We start from the raw sequence: 18,420 nt of genomic DNA, 5'->3' as shown, positions 1-18,420 counted from the left end.
CGAATGGCATATGTGCATTCGTAGTGTGTGTGTGTGTGTGTGTAAATATATATATATTTTTGATTCAGCCCATTGAATGTCTATAGTATTAGACAAATGGTAAACAGATTTTTATATGTTTTCGGAGCCTACAACCTTACGACTGATCAGTGATGCAAAAAGTTTCTACCTGTCTGAGCTGGTAAAATGTTGCATCTTCAGAGACTAGCTTCATTTAAGTGTGTGTGTGTGTGTGTAAGTGAGAGAATGTGCAAAGCCACATCCATGCTTCAGGAAAGTAGGTTTTGAAATTATTTATTGAGTTACTTGCACACTCTTCCTAGTGAATAGTTGTTTTCCTAATGGTGGCTGTTGTGATTTCAGGGCACATATGCTATTAAACTTGGATCTGTGGAATACACAAACTGTTATTCCCTTTCCAATGTAGTATTAGTTGTGGATTTGCTGGCTGTTTTGATGCATCTGTCGCATACCTGAACAAAATTATTTCTTTTATGCAGGTGGTAACCTTTTGTGCTGCGAGTCATGTCCAGCCGCATTTCATCCAGATTGTTTGAACATTGAAATGCCAGATGGGAGTTGGTACTGCAATGATTGTAAGGCTGGAAAGAAACTTCACTTTCAAGACATTATCTGGGTGAAATTGGGAAATTACAGGTTTGTTTAACAAAAAATTCAAAATACATTGATGAAACATTATGAAAAGTATTAAAAACAATGTGAGCATACAAAGTACCTGCACTTAACATGTAACCACAAATTCTTAATTTCTGATGGATGCATTCAGCTGCAGATTCCTTACCATGTGAATATTCTCTAGTGTCAGACTAGATCCAGAAACCAGAAAGGTGTATAAAAGAGCTATCCTAAAGGCCAAGAGTTCATGGGACGAGCGCCGATGGCAGGAGCTTAAAGAAGCAAGTGACAAAAAGAATTCCAGATTATTCTGGAATATTAAGTGGTTTTGATCAAGGGGGGGGGGGGGGGGGGGGGAGAAGGAAGGTTTGCGATCCCTTCAGCTTCCTAGGCTCGTTACAAAAAATCAAAAAGGGGAAGGAATCACTTGTCCTGAGAAACCAGGGTTATTTGTAGGTGTCGTTCCTGTACCGATAAAAAACCCTCATTCACGTACTTAGGCTCGATTGGCGGTATATCTTCTTTTTCCGCCTTCCCTGCTACGTGATAGCATCATCATAGGGTCATTTGTTGTGCTTACTCCACCCGGAGGTCACCTACTGGTTAGTGCAGTAGCGATGTAGAAATGAAAAATAATAAAGTTGGTGTATTGAAAGAAAAATTAATTGCTAAAAAGCCTTCGTAACCATAGAAGGATGAATGTATTAGGTCTTGGTGCCGTGGCGTGCTAGGGAAGAGTTATTGGGGATCCTCCACGCTATTTTGTGTCCAGTAAAAAGGTCTACATGTTTCAGCCCTTGTCTGCCCGGGAGGGGTGGGGGGGGGGGGGGTAGGGGGCGGAATCAAGTGGGCTTTCTTTAGGACCTAGAAGTGAGTAAAAAACGTGGTTTGTGCTATATTAATCAGGATGGGTCTAGGTTTTATTCCTGACCAGTTAAGAGGTCTGTAAGTACCTCAGGGTTTTTTGTTTAAACCATCATCGGGTTGCCAGGGGGGAGATAAACCTGCTCTTCGGCAGCATGCACTACTTGTGCTGGCTCTTCCCCTTCAGGAAATGCTACCGGGTCTGAAAGGCTGATATGTACCAGTACCATGCCATTCATTTCAATAGCGGTAGCTAAATACTTGGGGTGGGTATGGGTGCTAAGGCAGAACTCAATCCGGGGCCAATTGATTGTTTCTGAATAACATATATAAGTGATGAGCTTGACCATGTACTGACTATTTGTAAATTGATTTTACCACTTTTTAACTTTATATTAAATGACTATTTATTGTATTTTAGGAAATTGGATTTTTAACTCTTCCATTTGCTGCTTGTACTTGTACTTTCTATTCAACTATCTTAACCATTTTTAACTTAGATTCATGTTATTTGTTGGAATTATGGATATTTTGTCTTTGCTTTTATGAGTTTATCTCGAATAAAGCTACTTTGACTGACTGACTAGATCCAGAAACCTTAAATCATTTCTCCTGTGTGCTGGTAGGTGGTGTCGTGCAGCACCACTTATCACTTCTGGCACAAGTCCTGTGTGTAGAGTATAAGCACCACCCATGTCTACTGACATAAATTCCTGTTCGAGGCATGAGGGCTGCTGAATTCATATCTGTGCATAGATCGCCGCCTAGTGTTGAGTCCGGATGATTGCACATTGTTGTCCTGGAAGAGTCTTCGAAGTATCACGAGATAGGTGGCTCCTCCCCTGGACTACAGTGCGCATGGGCATCCTCTCCATCCCCAGATTGTTTTTTTCCGACATTGGGTTCGGATGTCTAATCTTAACTCCAGTTAAATAACTTGTACTCTTTCTATTCCTAAGGCCAAAAGGCCTTCATAGCGTCGGTATTGTATCGTTCGGTGACTGGCCCTTTCGGTTCTTCAATCGGCGACGAAAGAAGATTCTCTCGACAACACAGGCCCAGACTACATTGACGATGGAACGGACCCCGTTTAAGCGGTGCCCCGTTTGTCTTTCAAAGTATTCGAACTTAGATGTGCACCCAGTGTGCAATACCTGTTTGTCCCCCGACCACGACGAGTCGAAATGTTTCGCCTGCTCCAGGTTCCGCTCAAAGAAGACTATTAAACTTCGACGCGAGGCAGTCGGCCCAGCGGTCAGCTCCAGCACCTGCAAACATCTTCGATGCCGGGGACGAGGAACTCTTCCAGGATGAGGAAGAGGCGGAAGACGACGTTCCAGAGGAAGTGTCGGAACCGGCGTCAGAGCAGGACTCCAATTTCAAGGTGGACGAGGCAGATGAGGAGTTCGTCCACGACCAAGACGTCGTCGAGGTAGGGGTCGACGATCAGGCCCTTGCGGCCGTTGATGACGACTCCGGTGAGGAACCGAGTCCGCCCGCAGTTCCGGGGCCTACTGTTAACATTTAGCCCTCTCCGGCTCCGGTCGAGGCATCGCCGAAAGGCCTTAGCCAAGATCCATCTTCTCTGTCTATAGCCCCGCGACATAGCCAGGCTAAGACCCTTTCAAAGGAGCCATCGGTCGATTCAGCAAAATCGAAACCGAAACCGACAGAGCCGAAATCGAAACCGAAACTACTCAAGATGGTGGTCGGTTCGACGTCGACGACCTCCTCGAAGGCTGTCGACGATCCTTCGATGCCGAAGATATCTGTGGGCGCCAAGACTGGGACTTCGAAGCAGGGCTCGGCCACCAAGAACGTCATCTCGAAGGCCTCGGCGTCGGTGACGACCAAACATAGCGAGAAGGCCAAAGGACTTCCGTTGGGAAAAGGTCTACAGCCACCCCTCTCAGGCCTCAAGACTGGGCTAGCGAAAAGGGTCGAAGCCACGCCCAAGGACGCCCCAACATCGTCGTCGACGCCCAAAGATGGAGGCGCACCGCGCCGGGAGCTCCATTCGATGCGGTCAAGCGAGCGGCCTACACAGGCGTCGAAGAAACCCGAAGCAAGCGCTTCAGCTTCAAAGCATGCGGATTCAACGCCACTTAAGTTTGGACTTCCGCCCACGGCCCGTCCAAAGCATCTCGAGGTTTCCAAGATGGCGAAAGTGTCTTCGCATGCACAAGTCGTCTATCATGAGCCTTCTTACGACAACCAGGCAAAACTGATTATTGACTGGGAGTCGGGCAGGCTTACCGTCCACAAGCGGAAGATCGCGCCTGAACATCCCTTGGAAGGTTACAGGATTCCCCTCAAAAAGAAGATGGTCTCCACCACCTCTCCAGTTCTTGTTGAACCTCTTCAGGACTACTCGCACCATACTGTTCATTCTCCAACACAAAGTGAGGAGGACTTGAATGCGGACTGTGGCCAAATGGCCTTCTTTTACAATACTGACACTGATCAGGATGTCTCAAATCAATGGTCAGGAGCAGGAGATCAAGGCGATGACCCTGATGACCCCCATACCGCTCCAGACTCTCAGTCCTACATTGTGAAACCCTCACCAACTGAGGACACTACAGCATTCAATGCATTAATAGAGCGAGCAGCCCTCAACCATGACTTCGAAATGCATGCTGAGCCAGTGGATGAAGATTTCTTATTTGAGACCTTCTCCACATCTAAACGCACCACCAAAGCTCTGCCCATGCTTAAGGGGGTCCTCAAGCATGCCACAGCCATTTTCAAGGAGCCAACAAAAGCCAGGGTTATCAATCCCCGGATCGACAAGAAGTAGGCCAGCCCCAGTGGACCCAACCTATATCGAAGGTCAACTCCCATTGGACTCCCTCGTGGTGGCTAATGCACGCAAAAGGGCTAATTCTCAATCAACTGGTGACGCTCCCCCTCCGGACAAAGAGTCCAAAATCTTTGAAGCGTCTGGGAAGCGTGTGGCAGCGCAAGCCGCTAACATTTGGAGAATAGCCAATACACAGGCCCTGTTGGCTAGATACGACAGGCCGCACTACGACACCCTAGAACAGTTAATGCAGCACATGCCTGACATGTACAAAGAGGCAGCGGAAATGGTTATACAAGAGGGTAAACTGGTCTCCAATGCGTCAATCAAATGCGCACTGGATGCAGCAGACACTGCAGCGAGGGCAGTCAATACTAGTGTGATGCTGCAACGCCATACATGGCTGCGCATCTCGGGGTTTAAATCCGAGATCCAAACTACTCTTCTCAATCAGCCTGTTAATCTGGACTTCCTGTTTGGACCCGAAGTTGACACAACACTTGAGACAACTTATCCGTTACGGCTATTGTCTAGAACTAACCTCCACACCCCCCCCCCCCCCTCCCCACCCCCCCCAACATACCCCCAGGAAACCGTCCTATGTCTGCAGAGCACTCGCTCTTATTGTAGCAAGAAGTACTCTCCATGCTGCAAAAAGGAGCCATAGAACTCGTGCCTGCCGAGGAAAGGGGTGCAGGGGTGTACTCCCTGTACTTCTTGATTCCAAAAAAGGACTGGTCCCTGCGACCCATTCTAGACCTCAGACCCCTCAACCAATACATCCTTTCGGAGCACTTTCACATGCTAACTTTACAACAAGTCCTGCCGCTGCTCCGTCAGGGCGACTTCCTAGCCACCCTGGACCTCAAGGATGCGTATTTCCACATTCCCATTCACCCAAGTCACAAAAAAGATCTCAGGTTCACAATCAACAATCAGCATTACCAATTCAAGGTTCTGCCGTTCGGGGTCACTACTGCTCCCAGAGTTTTCACCAAGTGCTTAGCGACTGTGGCAGCGCACCTTCGCAGGGAAGGTACTCACGTGTATCCCTACCTGGACGACTGGCTCGTGCAGGCCAAATCCGCCATACAGTGCGGCCGCGACATGTCGCGGACCATTCACCTCCTTCACAGTCTGGGGTTCTCTCACAACTACGCAAAGTCTCACCTGCAGCCAGCCCATGTGCAACAGTACCTGGGGGCAACACTAAACACCCAGTCGGCCACGGCACAGCCGAACCCAGCCAGGGTCAAAAGCATGCAAACGCTCATCCGGAAGTTCCAACCTCAGCGATCCCTCCCAGCGCAGGTCTTCATGCAACTGATCGGCATGATGGCATCCTGCATATTCATTGTCCCGCACGCGAGGCTGCACATGCGACCCCTTCAAGAATGCTTAGCCCGTCAGTGGAACCAGGCTCATGGCCATCTAAAAGACCTAGTGTTGGTGACCGGTCGTGCTTACAACTCTCTGCATTGATGGAACCCACAAAACCTTTGCAGGGGACGACCGTTCCAAGAGCCTGTCCCACAGATAGTGCTAACGACGGACGTATCTCTCCAGGGTTGGGGAACGCATGTCCTCCACTACACAGTGCAGGGACTATGGACAGCACAACAGCAGAAGATGCATATCAATGTGTTGGAACTCATGGCGATCTTCATGGCACTGAAGGCGTTCAAGTTGCACCTGTGCAACAAAGTCGTGTTAGTCCGGACGGACAACATGACCGCCATGTATTACATCCAGAAGCAGGGAGGCACGCACTTCCCGCAGCTGTCTCACCTAGCCCAGAGCATGTGGAAGTGGGCCATTCAAAGGAACATCTTCCTCATGGCGGAGCATCTCCCGGGTGTCGACAACCAGATGGCGGACCTGCTCAGCAGGCACAGTCATCAGATGCACGAGTGGGAGATCCACCCGTCGGTTCTCCATCCGTACTTCCAGCAGTGGGGTCATCCAGACATCGACCTCTTCGCCACAAGCGAGAACGCAAAATGCCCAAACTTCGCCGCCAGGTTCCCACACCCGCAGTCTCAGGGCAATGCGATATGGATGAACTGGTCAGGCAAATTTGCGTACGCTTTTCCGCCAGCCCCCCTCATACCTCTGGTGGCGCGCAAGCTGCGACAGCACTCCATGACACTCATCCTAGTTGCTCCAACGTGGGCACGGCAAGCTTGGTACGCCACGTTCCTGGAACTTTCCGTGGTGCGCCTCACTCCCAGCCTCCTCACTCAGAGTCATGGCGACATTCAGCACCCAGATCCCCAACAGTTGAACCTTGCGTTTTGGCTCCTAAGGTCATAGAGTTTGGATACCTGAACTTGCCTCCTGAGTGCATGAACATCATCAAAGAGGCAAGACGACCGACTACCAGGGCCTGCTATGCAGCCAAATGGAAGCGGTTTGTTATTTACTGCTCCAACAATAACATTAATCCGTTGGACGCATCTACGCAAAACATCATATGTTACTTATTGCATCTGTACCAATGCAACTTAGCATACAGTTCCATCAGGATCCATCTGGCGGCCATAGCCGCTTACCTTCAAAACAGGCAGCACCTTTCCGTTTTCAGGGTACCTGCCATTAAAGCCTTTTTGGAAGGACTTAAGAGTGATCCCTCCCAGACACCCCCCTTCACCAGTCTGGAACTTAAATATCGTTCTCACCAGACTCATGGGGCCCCCCTTCGAGCCACTCCATTCCTGTGACATACAGTTCCTCACCTGGAAGGTGGCCGTCCTAATAGCTATTATATCACTGCGGAGGGTCAGTGAACTGCAAGCCCTCACAATTCAGGAACCTTACCTGCAAATCCATGCAAATAGAGTGGTGCTTCGTACCAACCCTAAATTCATGCCAAAGGTGGTTTCGCAGTTCCACCTTAACCAAAATATAGAACTGCCAGCTTTCTTTCCTAACCCAGATTCAGTGGCAGACAGAGCACTGCACACTTTGGATGTCAAGAGCTCTCCTGTATTACATCGACAGGACAAAAGACTTTCGAAAGACTAAACAGCTGTTCTTTGCATTCTCTCCACAACATAAAGGCAACCCTATCTCCAAGTCAGGTATAGCCAGGTGGATTGTTAAATGTATCCAGATCTGTTATCAGAAAGCTAAGCGCACATTAACAGTTCCCCCTAGAGCGCATTCCACACGCAAGTTGGAGGCCTCCATGGCTTTCCTGGGTAATATTCCTCTAGAGGACATATGTAAGGCAGCCACATGGACCATGATACATACATTTACCAAACACTACTGCGTAGATGTACACTCCAAGCAGCAAGCTGCTGTAGGACAGGCTGTTCTCAGAACTCTCTTTCAGACTGCTTCAGCTGGCACGGGCACCCGCCGGTAAGGAGGAAACTGCTATTTATTCTATGCACAGATATGAATTCAGCAGCCCTCATGCCTCAAACGGAATATGCTACTTACCAGTATGCATCTGTTCTTGGCATGAAGGGCTGCTGACATTCATATCGCCCGCACTCCTCCCCGGTGCCTGTCGCAGCTGCAGCTCTCAGAATCATCTTCAGGCATGGTCATCACTTTCAGTATTACACTCCATCTCTGCCACAATGGCGAAAAACAATCTGGGGATGGAGAGGATGCCCATGCGCACTGTAGTCCAGGGGAGGATGTTATCTCGTGATACTTCGAAGACTCTTCCAGGACAACAATGTGCAATCATCCGGACCCAACACTAGGCGGCGATCTATGCACAGATATGAATGTCAGCAGCCCTTCATGCCAAGAACAGATGCATACTGGTAAGTAGCATATTCCTTCTTTCTGCGCCTCCTGTCACAGATCCGGACCATCTCCTTGGTCTTTTGACCAAGCTTTTTGTTGCAAAATTATCCTGTGTGCAAGAGAAAATGTCACCCCCCTAAAATGTGATTTACACTGTGTAGGGAATGTCTCAAACAGATGTCTGTGGCTGACCTTTGTAAAGTCTGTTTGCGATCTCTGGGATAGGACTCCGAGGACTGCAATGACTGCATCCAAATTATCGCAAAGACCATATGGCCCACTTTACCGTGCCAAACACAAGAAGACTCTGCCGTGACTGGTCGTAGTCGAAATTAAGAGCATATTTATGCTCCTGAAGTATTTCTTGTGACAGATCGTTGCTGTCGAAATCTTCAGGTTAGTCCAGGAAGCAGCACAAGAAGTTGAAAAGGGAATCAATCCCTTCCTGACACTCGGTCTCCAGAGAGGGCACAAGAGCTTCAACATACCTCCGGTCTCTCCGCTGATTCAGAGTTTGATCCTGGTGCACCCTGAATTTCCAGGTCCTTACTCGTCACAGCAAGTAGTGACCTTCAGAGAGGCCATGCTTTTTTTCCTTCTCACTTTACCTCCTCCCTTTGGCGTGACTCTTGAGTACAAGTATCCATAATGTCCTCCAGCAGGACTCCCGCTGGTGGATCCTTCCTCACACCATCAATGCCCCTTGGATCTGCATCAGTTTTATCACTGGCTCAAACGAAGGGTTCAGTTCAGGCTCCATTCCCTACACCAGTTCTTTTCTCATCACCACTGGAAAAGGATGTGCAGCCTATTTTGCAGTCAGACTTCAACGACTAAGATTGCGCCCTGCTACGACTAGCCTTTGTGCAATCCTTTAGATTCAGATACTTTGCCCTTACCACATGGTGGGGTATAGATTTTACATAATGTTTTTGGTACAGACTCCGACAATGATAGCTGTGATGTGGGGGACGACTGTTTACCAGTATGGCAAAGAAAGTGTATGAAGAGCTTCAGACCGCCATTGGGCTGAAAAAGTACTCCGATATGGGCCTTGTCTCCTCCTATTCCTGCCATGGAGAAATGTCTCTTTTTTACTGCTTGGATGTGAATGGCAGGAGGGGTTATAGATTTACAGCTACCCACTATGAAAGTAAAAACGAATGTCTTGACAGACGTAGTTCAGCTTAGTACTGCTCCTACAGAGCCACCATTACCATTTTATGAGGCTCTTGAGGTTGCTCTTTTGGGCACCCTCATCAAAACCTTGTTCAGGTTTTCCAGTTAACAGGTATGTTGGCGTTACCCTCACCCTGCAATAAGCGACCCGGCCTTTCTCTCTCGATACCAGTCTGTTGGCACAGACGTCCACCAGTAAACTTACTCCTAATGCTTTCCCTATTATGCCACATGTTCCCATATCCATAGACACCTTGGGGAAACTGATTTTTTCATCCACCGGCCTGGCCTCATAACTGTGAGTACCTGCTGTTTTTCAGGTCGCTTTTCTCATGCCCTGTGGGATTCTGTGGTCTAGGTTTTACTGGCTGTTCCGGGCAAACTTCGAGCATCCATCACCCAGGCTATTCAAGACACTTGTGAAGCAGCAAAGTTTGTTATTCGCTCTGGATTGGATACAACTGACAGCTTATGTTGAGCAGTGGTCATCAAGGTGTGGTCCTTTGGTGCCACCCCTTAATGAGGTTTACAAGCTTCTCTGTGGATGGCTATGCATCCTTAAAAGGACTGACTATTTGACAGCTCTTTACTTTTTGGCGAAAAAGTGAGGTCAAAATTAAACATTTAAAATGGAAGAGAGCCACAGCACAATTCATGTGCTTTTATCCCCTCCACAAGACTATTGCACCGCAATTACAGTTTGGGTTTTTTGCCTGCGTCCGGCTCCTTGAGACAAGTAGGACCTCCCATTTCTTTCTACTCCACTACACCTTCTACCACCATCATGGCGCCTGACTGAGGACCACCACATTTGTCCATGCTCTTGTCTGACGTAGACTGTAGGAACTGGATGTTGATATCGGACTGGACACTGCTAATGAAATGCATTATGGCCACCCCAAAGTTTTGGAATGATGCTGCTTTTTTTTTGACTCGGAGTTCAGGGAGGCCTCCTAACCAGACATCAGTGTCTATGCCCTAACCTCAAAGTATGTATGTTTGATTGGTACCAAATTGGCATAAGATAACTTACTTGTAAGTAACGCATATATAGTACCCAGGGCCTGTAAATTAGAGGTTCACCCCTAGGTACTCAACATGGCTCCTAGTCTGTCACTGCAGACTGCAAGGGCAGTTTATAAACTGCTAACCCGATTTTGCCATTTAAAGTAATTGCTGCGCCAAGTCCCCTCTTTTTATTAATATATGCAAGTAATCCCTGAGGTGGGCTTAGCAAGCCCTAAGGCAGTGTGCTGTATATTAGTTTTTTTCAAAAAAGAGGGGATGGGCCCGTTAACACACCCAAACTGGGCCTCAACAATAGTTTTAAACAAAGATGTTGGGGTGTGTGAGTTAAGCTATATTTTAGGGAAAAAAAATTGACAACTATAGTGATTTTGGTGTCTTTATTCCACCAAAAAAACAAAGTATATTACAAAGTGGAATTTCTGTTAACATGTTGCAACAGTCAAAACCCGCGATTGTTGTTTGTACTATGAAAAAAGTTAGTAGCCCATATGGCAGGGCAGAGTTGGAGGGGGCCACAGCAGGCCTACTAACCTTTGACTGAGGCTGCTAAAGTTGATACTGTAAGGTATCAAACAACTCATTACTTTAGGCCTGACTTGATGCCCAAGTCGAAATAAAACTAACTTTTTATATTGTGCTATTTGCCACTTTTTTGTTCTAAATCCCCTTTTCCTGGCCACGGTTGATCACAGGATCTATCCCTGAGACTGCTTTCTTCCCTCTGGGGGAGACATGTAAGCAACTAATTTCTAATTTAAAATATTTCTAAAGCGCAGCATACACCGTGCGGTTTCTTGGCGCTAGTGGGGGGTTCGACAACTGAGGGAGAAGGCAAGAGGGAAAGGTGTGAAGAACTAGACGGGGAAGGCCTGATTGAAGAGGAACGTTTTTAGATCCTTGCGAAAGGAGAGATACTGGGTGGCGGAACGGAGATGGTCAGGAAGGGAGTTCCAAAATGTTGGAGCCAGGGTGGAGAAGTTGGACCCACCCCACTTTTTGCTTGTGAAGCGTGGGATCTGAAGAAGGGACTTGGAGGAAGACCAAAGCTCTCTTGCGGGAACATAAGCTTTTATTAATGAAGAAATGAAGGCGGGGGCAGTGCCCTGACGGGCTTGAAAGACCATACAGCCGGTCTTGAAAAGGGAACGTTCCTTTACTGGAAGCCAGTGAAGCTCCCTGAGGAGGGGGGTGGAATGGTGATAGCGTGGGAGGCCATAGACCAGCCGGGCCGCCTGGTTCTGGATCAACTGGAGTCTACGCAGGCTGTATGCTGGGATGCCAAGATAGAGGGCGTTGGCATAGTCCAGCCGCGATATCACCAGGGCGGCCATGATCAGCTTAAGTGCCTGAGGGGAGAAGAAGCGGGAGACAGAGCGGATGGTTCGGAGAGTGAGGAAACAGGAGGAGACCACGGAGCTGATTTGTGAGTGGAGGGTAAGCTGATTATTCATTTTGACACCCAGTGTTTTGACCGTGGTTGAGGGGGAGGGTGCGGGACCAAGAGAGGGGGGCCAGAAGAGGGAGTTCCAGGGGCTGGATGAACCACCGGTGAGAACCAATTCGGTTTTGTCCGGGTTCAGCTTAAGATGGTTGTGGTTCATCCAGTCCCTGATGAATGTCATTGTTGACTGGAAATTAGAGACCGAGAGAGAGGAAGAGGACAGATCAAAGATGAGCTGGAGATCATCCGCATAATTATACACGGTGACCTCCAGCTGCTGGAGTGCGAAAATAAGAGGAAAGATATAGAGATTGAAAAGTAAGGGAGAGAGAGAGGATCCCTGGGGAACACCACAAGTGACAGGGAGAGGGGTGGAAGTGAAGTCACCTAGCCTGACCGCCTGGGTGCGGTCCCTCAGAAAGGAGGAGAGCCAAACCAGGGCTGATCCCCGGATGCCGGCCGCCTTGACACGGGAAAGTAAGACGGTGTGGTCCACCGTGTCAAAGGCGACAGTAAGATCAAGGAGGACCAGTGCCTGGTGTTTGTTATCATCCATACCCTTTCTGAGGTTGTCTAAGACTGAGACCACAACCGATTCAGTCGAATGCCTGGGACGGAAGCCGGCCTGGTGGGATGCCAGACCCCCATTCGCCTCAATATGGACGCTGAGTACCGCGGTGACGTGGCGTTCCATCACCTTGCCCAAAAAGGGCAGCAGGGAAATGGGGCGGTAGTTGGCCGAGATGGAAGGGTCCGCACCAGGTTTCTTCAAGATAGGCACTATGGTGGCTGCCTTTAGCGCAGGGGTCACTACACCCTGAGCTAGGGAGCTATTGAGGAAGGTAATGGGGGGTTCAGGACAGCAGGAGTAAATTTGCTGCAGGATCCGTGCCGGGCAGGCGTCCGCCGGGGACCCCGACTTCACTTTGGGAAGTATCTCCAGAAATGATTCCTGAGTGAGGGGGGGAATGAAAGTGAGAAGGCATTGAACGGTGGGGGGGGAAGGATCAACAAAAGCCGGTGAGGGTGGTGGGATATTGGCCTTGATGGTTCCGATCTTGTCCAAGAAATAGGTGTTGAGTTGATCGCAGAGAAGCTGGGAGGGAGGGATTCGGGGTGAGGTTCGGTCTGAGAATGCCAGGTCATTCACTATGCTAAAGATTTCCCTCGGTTTATTTTCGGCAGATGTTATTTTTGTTGAGAAGTAGTTGGTTTTTGCAGCGAGAATTGCAGTTTTATATTTAGCCAGTGCTGTGAGAAAGTGGGTTTTGGATAAGGGACAGTAATTTTTCCTCCATTGCCTCTCCGCCCGTCGGGCGCTCAGTTTAAGCTCTTTCAGGTGGTCGTTGAACCATCTGTTGGAATCCTAACTCCCAAGAAAGGGCACAATAGAAGCCTGCATTAATGAGGTGTGACCTCTCCCTGGCAGGAAGCCACACAGGTGTTGGCCCAAATGGCAAACACTTGGCAAAGGACTTGCTCTCACATTTTAGCAGACAGGCTTGCACTAGGGACAGAGAAGGGAGGCCAGTTGTCAAGCCATTTTTTCTGGGGCATTTAGCCCCCATGGTAGCCTCACCTTTGGGTTGGGCTAGGGAGCTAAAGCGCCAAAAGAAGGGTTCTGTCATGTTGGAATTGGACATCATAAAGAATTTTCGGACAGCCAGATGCCGCTCTTCGCAGGAAGTGGTCATCATGAAGGAGAGAACCTAGAAGCCCATTGGCTAGTGAACTCAACTTCCCCTGAGGGCATTTTCTCGGCATGAAAAAGGCTTGAAGAGCTCTGATCTCATTGGACTGGAGAAAAGGACCGAAGGAGGACTGTCCCGCTTCACCAAGAAATGGACTGGAGACTGCTTTTCGCATTGAGGTAACTGTTTCTGTGGACCTTCCTGGCCACCCTGACTGGCTTTTTGCTTGAGTTGGTTGCCTATAATCTCCCTAAGTAACCACATTGATACTTACCCAAGTTTTTCTTGAAAAAGTGTGCCACATTTATTGAATTTGCCAATGCTTGTTTGTAATAAGTTAACAAGTATTTATTTATTATACCTTGTAAAGTTTGCATCTCTGAAACCCTCTCATGAATCTTTTTTGTTTTGGTGTAAACAAATCTAATCTATATTCATAAATTTGTATCAGAGTTCTTGAGTGTCTTGTTACTTTCTTCAGGTATTTTGGTGCTGTTTAAATGCTTTATGCTTATTCTTTTGTGTAAGCCTGACTGCTCAGAACCGCATCTGCCTAGGGTTGTTCGAAGGCTTAACAAACAAAACCCAACTGGTTTTAAAAGGGTTGGTAGTGTATTACATGGTAAAGTCACACAACCATACCATATATTAATCCCTTATTTTAAAGAGGAAGCTTGCTTTTAGACTATGTTAAGAGTAGGTTATACCTTTTTATTTCATTTTTATACTGTCTTTTATATATGAACCCTTAGGATGAGGAGTGGGTGATATTCCCGAGTTGGGCCCATGTAGCAAGGCAGCTTCCTGCTTACATTGTCCTAGAAAATAACTTTTCAGCTGTGACCTTTGCACACATTTGCATGCATGACAATGTTGGATTAGTTTCTCTGAAGCTTTGTTTATACGTTCAGCTTCGCGCAACAATGCCCTGAATATCATGTACTAGGCCTCTCTACGCACTAGGTACAAAAGTCGTCCTATCTTCATCCACTGGGCGACAGCACTATCTACATATCCATGACATAACTAATCTAGCGCGCACATCGCAAAGGCTGCTTTTTATTATAAATAATAGGTATCTCGATAGTTTGGTAGAAGAGGCACTTCCGCTGACACCGAAGGGTGTCCAACTCTAGACAAAGACGGAGTCCTTAACTCGCTCCCATCAGGTAATGGGGTTGGATCGTCCCTAGGGGGGATTCATGGCTCTCCACCTACACACACTCTTAAGTGCACTTAGAATAGGGTTTGCATCTTAGACGTACGTTAGATTACCATTTTGCATATATGCCTGCATATATACATTGCTTCAGCACCGTGTTAGAATGTATCTACTGTTTACTCTTTTGGTGCTCATAATCTCCTTTATTGGCTTCTGTCTCCTACTCATTGCTTCTAGCGTATTTTATGCAAGAATAACGTTGGTTCAATAAACATTATTGAAAACGTCTCACTGTGTATTCACTGTATATTTCTCTGAAAACAAGTGAGCACGAGTGACTGTGCAAAATGTTCTATACTGTTTCCATGATTCCTGGCGATCTGAAAGAGACACGTTAGTGATAGATTCCTTACCTTAGAATATCCCCAGGCGTCAGACTGGATCCGGAATTTTTTTGCGTAGCAGTACTCATGCTCGTCGATAGGCGTCATCCGTGGCTCCGCGTCGTGGGCGCCGTGATGACGTCGTCGGAGTACTTAGAGGCCGCCTCCGCGTGCTGACGTCCGTTTTTCTTTTTTCCGCGCCAGCTACCGCAAATCTGGAAAAATTTGTACCCTAGTCACTTTTTGACTATCCTTTTGAGATCCTTTTTGATCCATTTTTCGAAGTCTATCGACTCCGGTGCCGGTAGGGATGCCCGCGTTTAAACCCTGCGCCGACTGATGTCGGTTACCGACCCCCGTCGCCGGTGCCTGCACTGTTTGGGCCTGGACCACGACGACAAGTCTTGCTCCGACTGCCGGGCCCTGACGTCTAAGGCTAGACTGGAGCGGTCCCGTAAGCGACTCAAGCTTCGGCAGTCCGCCCCGCTCGAGGTCCCGGTCCGAAAGGAGGTCGAGGTCGCGATGCCGGAGCCACCACAGTTCCGGAAGTCGTCATCGGTCTTCGGGCTCGAAGTCCTCCGGTAAGAGGCACAAGAAGTCGAAAAAGGCACCATTGTTCTTCTGACTCCCCCCGACGCTCGCGCGACGCGGCCAGGGGTTCGGGCGACACGGCCCACGCGGCTCTGCTGAAGCCGCAGGTGTCGCGGCCTGCTCCACACCCGCCGGTCCCTGGGCAGGACGCGACGCCGGGGGAGATTGCAGACTTCCTCATGGCCATAAGGTCGCTCGCTCCTCAGTCTGGTTCCGCAGCGCCTTCGGCCCAAGCGGCTCCGACTGGGTCCCCACGTGGGCCGGGTGCTTCGGCCCCGGCGCCGTCTGGTTCTTCGGACCCGGCGACTTCGGTCCCGACGTTGCAGGGCCCCCCTGGGTTCGGATCCGGGTCGCCGCCGGTCGACCTCACGACCTCGCCGGCGTCTGTCCCACGGGTGTCGCCCCCGGCGCCGTCCCAGGACGACGTCGTCCCTGGTCCTGCCCTCGATTCGGGTCCGGCGCCGCTCTCAACGCCGTCGGGAGATTTTTACTTCTATGACCCGGCCCCATCTTTTGAGCCTGAGTTCCAGGCAGTGGGTGATGAGGAGGATTGGGAGGGGTCTGAGGACCCTCTGGCACGTGAGTGTCAGTCTTCTGCGGACTGTACAGGAGAGCTTGGGGATGCCAGTGGTCTGGACACTACGCCCAACACTGGTTTTGTCTCCCCTCCTAGCGTGACTACGGAGGAGGGGGCTGCTTATACCGTGGTGCTGATGAGGGCGGCCAAGGCCCCAGGCCTTGAGCTCCCCATCACGGCCGTGAGGACTAACCTCCTCACTGAGGTCCTTAAACCGCAGTCAAGCTCGGCCGAGCCTCTGCTGCTGTTTAATGAGGCCTTGTCAGACGTTCTTTTGGGCACTTGGTCCAGGCCCGCCACAGGGCAGCATGTGGATAGGAACGTGGCCAGACGCCCCCGCCCGGCTTCGGGTGACCCTTGCTTTCTGTCTACCCACTCCACCCCTGAGAGCCTGGTTATCCAGGCCTCCAATTACCAGACCGCATTCCTGTCGGCTCCCCCCGACCGGGAATCCAGAGGTACGAGAATTACGGGAAGAATGTGTTCTCCTCCCTGAGTTTGGGATTGCGGTCAGGTAATACTGCGTGCCTCTTGGGCCGCTACACCCACTCTCTATGGAACACGGTCGCGGACGTGCTGCCAGAATGCCCGTTGGATGTACGGGCTAAACTCGGCCAGGCCCTTGTGGAGAGCTGAGATGCGGCACAGTATTACATCTGGTGTGGGCTGGACACTACCGACTCTCTAGGCAGAGCCATAGCAACGACTGTGGCGATTCGTCGTCACGCCTGGTTGAGGTCCGCTAATTTCTTGGCCGATGTCCAAAACACACTTATGGACATGCCGTTCGATGGCCGTCGCCTCTTTGGCGACAAGGCAGACAATGCGCTTGAGCGCTTTAAGGACTCCAGTGCTACGACCAAGTCCTTGGGCCTCTTGGCCCCGCGCCAGCAAACGGCTGCCTTTCGCCCCTTTCGTGGCCAAGGAAGGGGCGCCCCCACACGTCGCGCCAGCCACGTGCTGCAGACTACCATCCAGCGAGGTGGCGGACGTGGAAACCGCTGTGGCGGTGGTCGAGGACACCGGCGAGGCCAGTCCACACTTACCCCTGCAGCATCCGCTTCAAAACCCTCCTAGTCCAGGCTTTCAGGCCCATGTGACGCCAGTGGGGGGGGCAGGGTCCGCCATCACCACCACCTCTGGCGCACTGTCACATCGGACAGGTGGGTGCTGCAAATCATCCGAAGGGAATACTCCCTCCCCTTTGAGGCGCCCCCTCCAGCCATGAGACCGCAGTACCACCGCGTGTCGGGGGATCACTTGACACTTCTACAAGAGGATGTTACGGCCCTCTTGGCCAAGTGGGCCATCGAGCGCGTTCCTGGGCCAGAAATAGGGTGTGGTTGTTACTCCCACTACTTTCTGGTACCCAAGAAGGGCAAAGGGGGCCTACGCCCTATCTTCGACCTATGGAACGTCAACGGCTTCCTCCGGAAGGAGAAGTTCAAGATGCTGACATTGGTTCAGGTCTTAGCTGCCCTGGACCCGGGAGACTGGCTGGTAGCATTGGACTTGTAGGACGCTTATTTTCACATCCCCGTCCTGCCGGCCCACCGGCGTTACCTGCGGTTCACGGTAGGCCAAGAGCACTTTCAGTTTACCGTGCTCCCCTTTGACCTTACCAGCGCCCCACGGGTGTTCACGAAGGTAATGGCGGTGATCGCAGCTCATCTGCGCAGATTAGGGATGTCAGTCTTCCCCTACCTAGACGACCGGTTGCTGAAGGCGGGCTCGCCCCAGACAGTCGTCAGCCACCTCCAGACTACGGCCGACCTCCTGCATTTGCTGGGGTTCTCCATCAGTGTGCCGAAGTCGCACCTGTGTCCCTCTCAGAAGCTCCTCTTCATCGGAGCGGTTCTCGACTCGGCGCAGTTTCAGGTTTACCCTCCCGAACAGCGGGTTCGGGATATACAGGCTCGGATTCCCATCTTTCAGCCTTTATCCCGAGTCTCGGTCAGGTTGACGCTGCGGCTTCTGGGGCTGATGGCCTCCTGCATCCTTCTAGTGCATCACGCCCGGTGGCGGATGCGGGCTCTGCAGTGGGACCTGAAGTGTCAGTGGGCCCAGCATCAGCGCAACTTGTCCGACCATGTCTTGATCTTGGAGGGCACTTCAAGACAGTTGCAGTTGTGGCTCACGGACTGCGATTGTGTCAGCGGCAGATCCCTCTCCTACCCCAAACAAAGCACGTAGTTGTGACTGACGCGTCCCTCCAGGGCTGGGGGGGCCACATGGGAGAGGCGGAGATCAGAGGCCTCTGGTCTCCGGCGGAGTCCCAGCTCCACATCAACCTTCTGAG

At 50.3% G+C, this 18,420-nt stretch overlaps 1 protein-coding gene across 1 annotated transcript in view; it reads left to right on the top strand.

Moving 5' to 3' along the window:
- Window positions 1-18,420, top strand: part of NSD2 (nuclear receptor binding SET domain protein 2) — a 1,128,833-nt gene that overhangs the window by 815,176 nt on the left and 295,237 nt on the right. Inside the window, exon 15 of the mRNA XM_086964209.1 lies at window positions 501-657. Coding sequence (XP_086820335.1) covers window positions 501-657 — 157 coding nt within the window. The remainder of the gene's footprint in view (window positions 1-500; window positions 658-18,420) is intronic.

Source organism: Lissotriton vulgaris, chromosome 3_2 (assembly GCF_964263255.1).
Source record: "Lissotriton vulgaris chromosome 3_2, aLisVul1.2, whole genome shotgun sequence".
In the NCBI taxonomy this organism is placed as follows: domain Eukaryota; kingdom Metazoa; phylum Chordata; class Amphibia; order Caudata; family Salamandridae; genus Lissotriton; species Lissotriton vulgaris.
The sequence above is the reverse complement of the archived record's forward strand: the minus strand, read 5'-3'. Positions and strand labels throughout refer to the sequence as shown.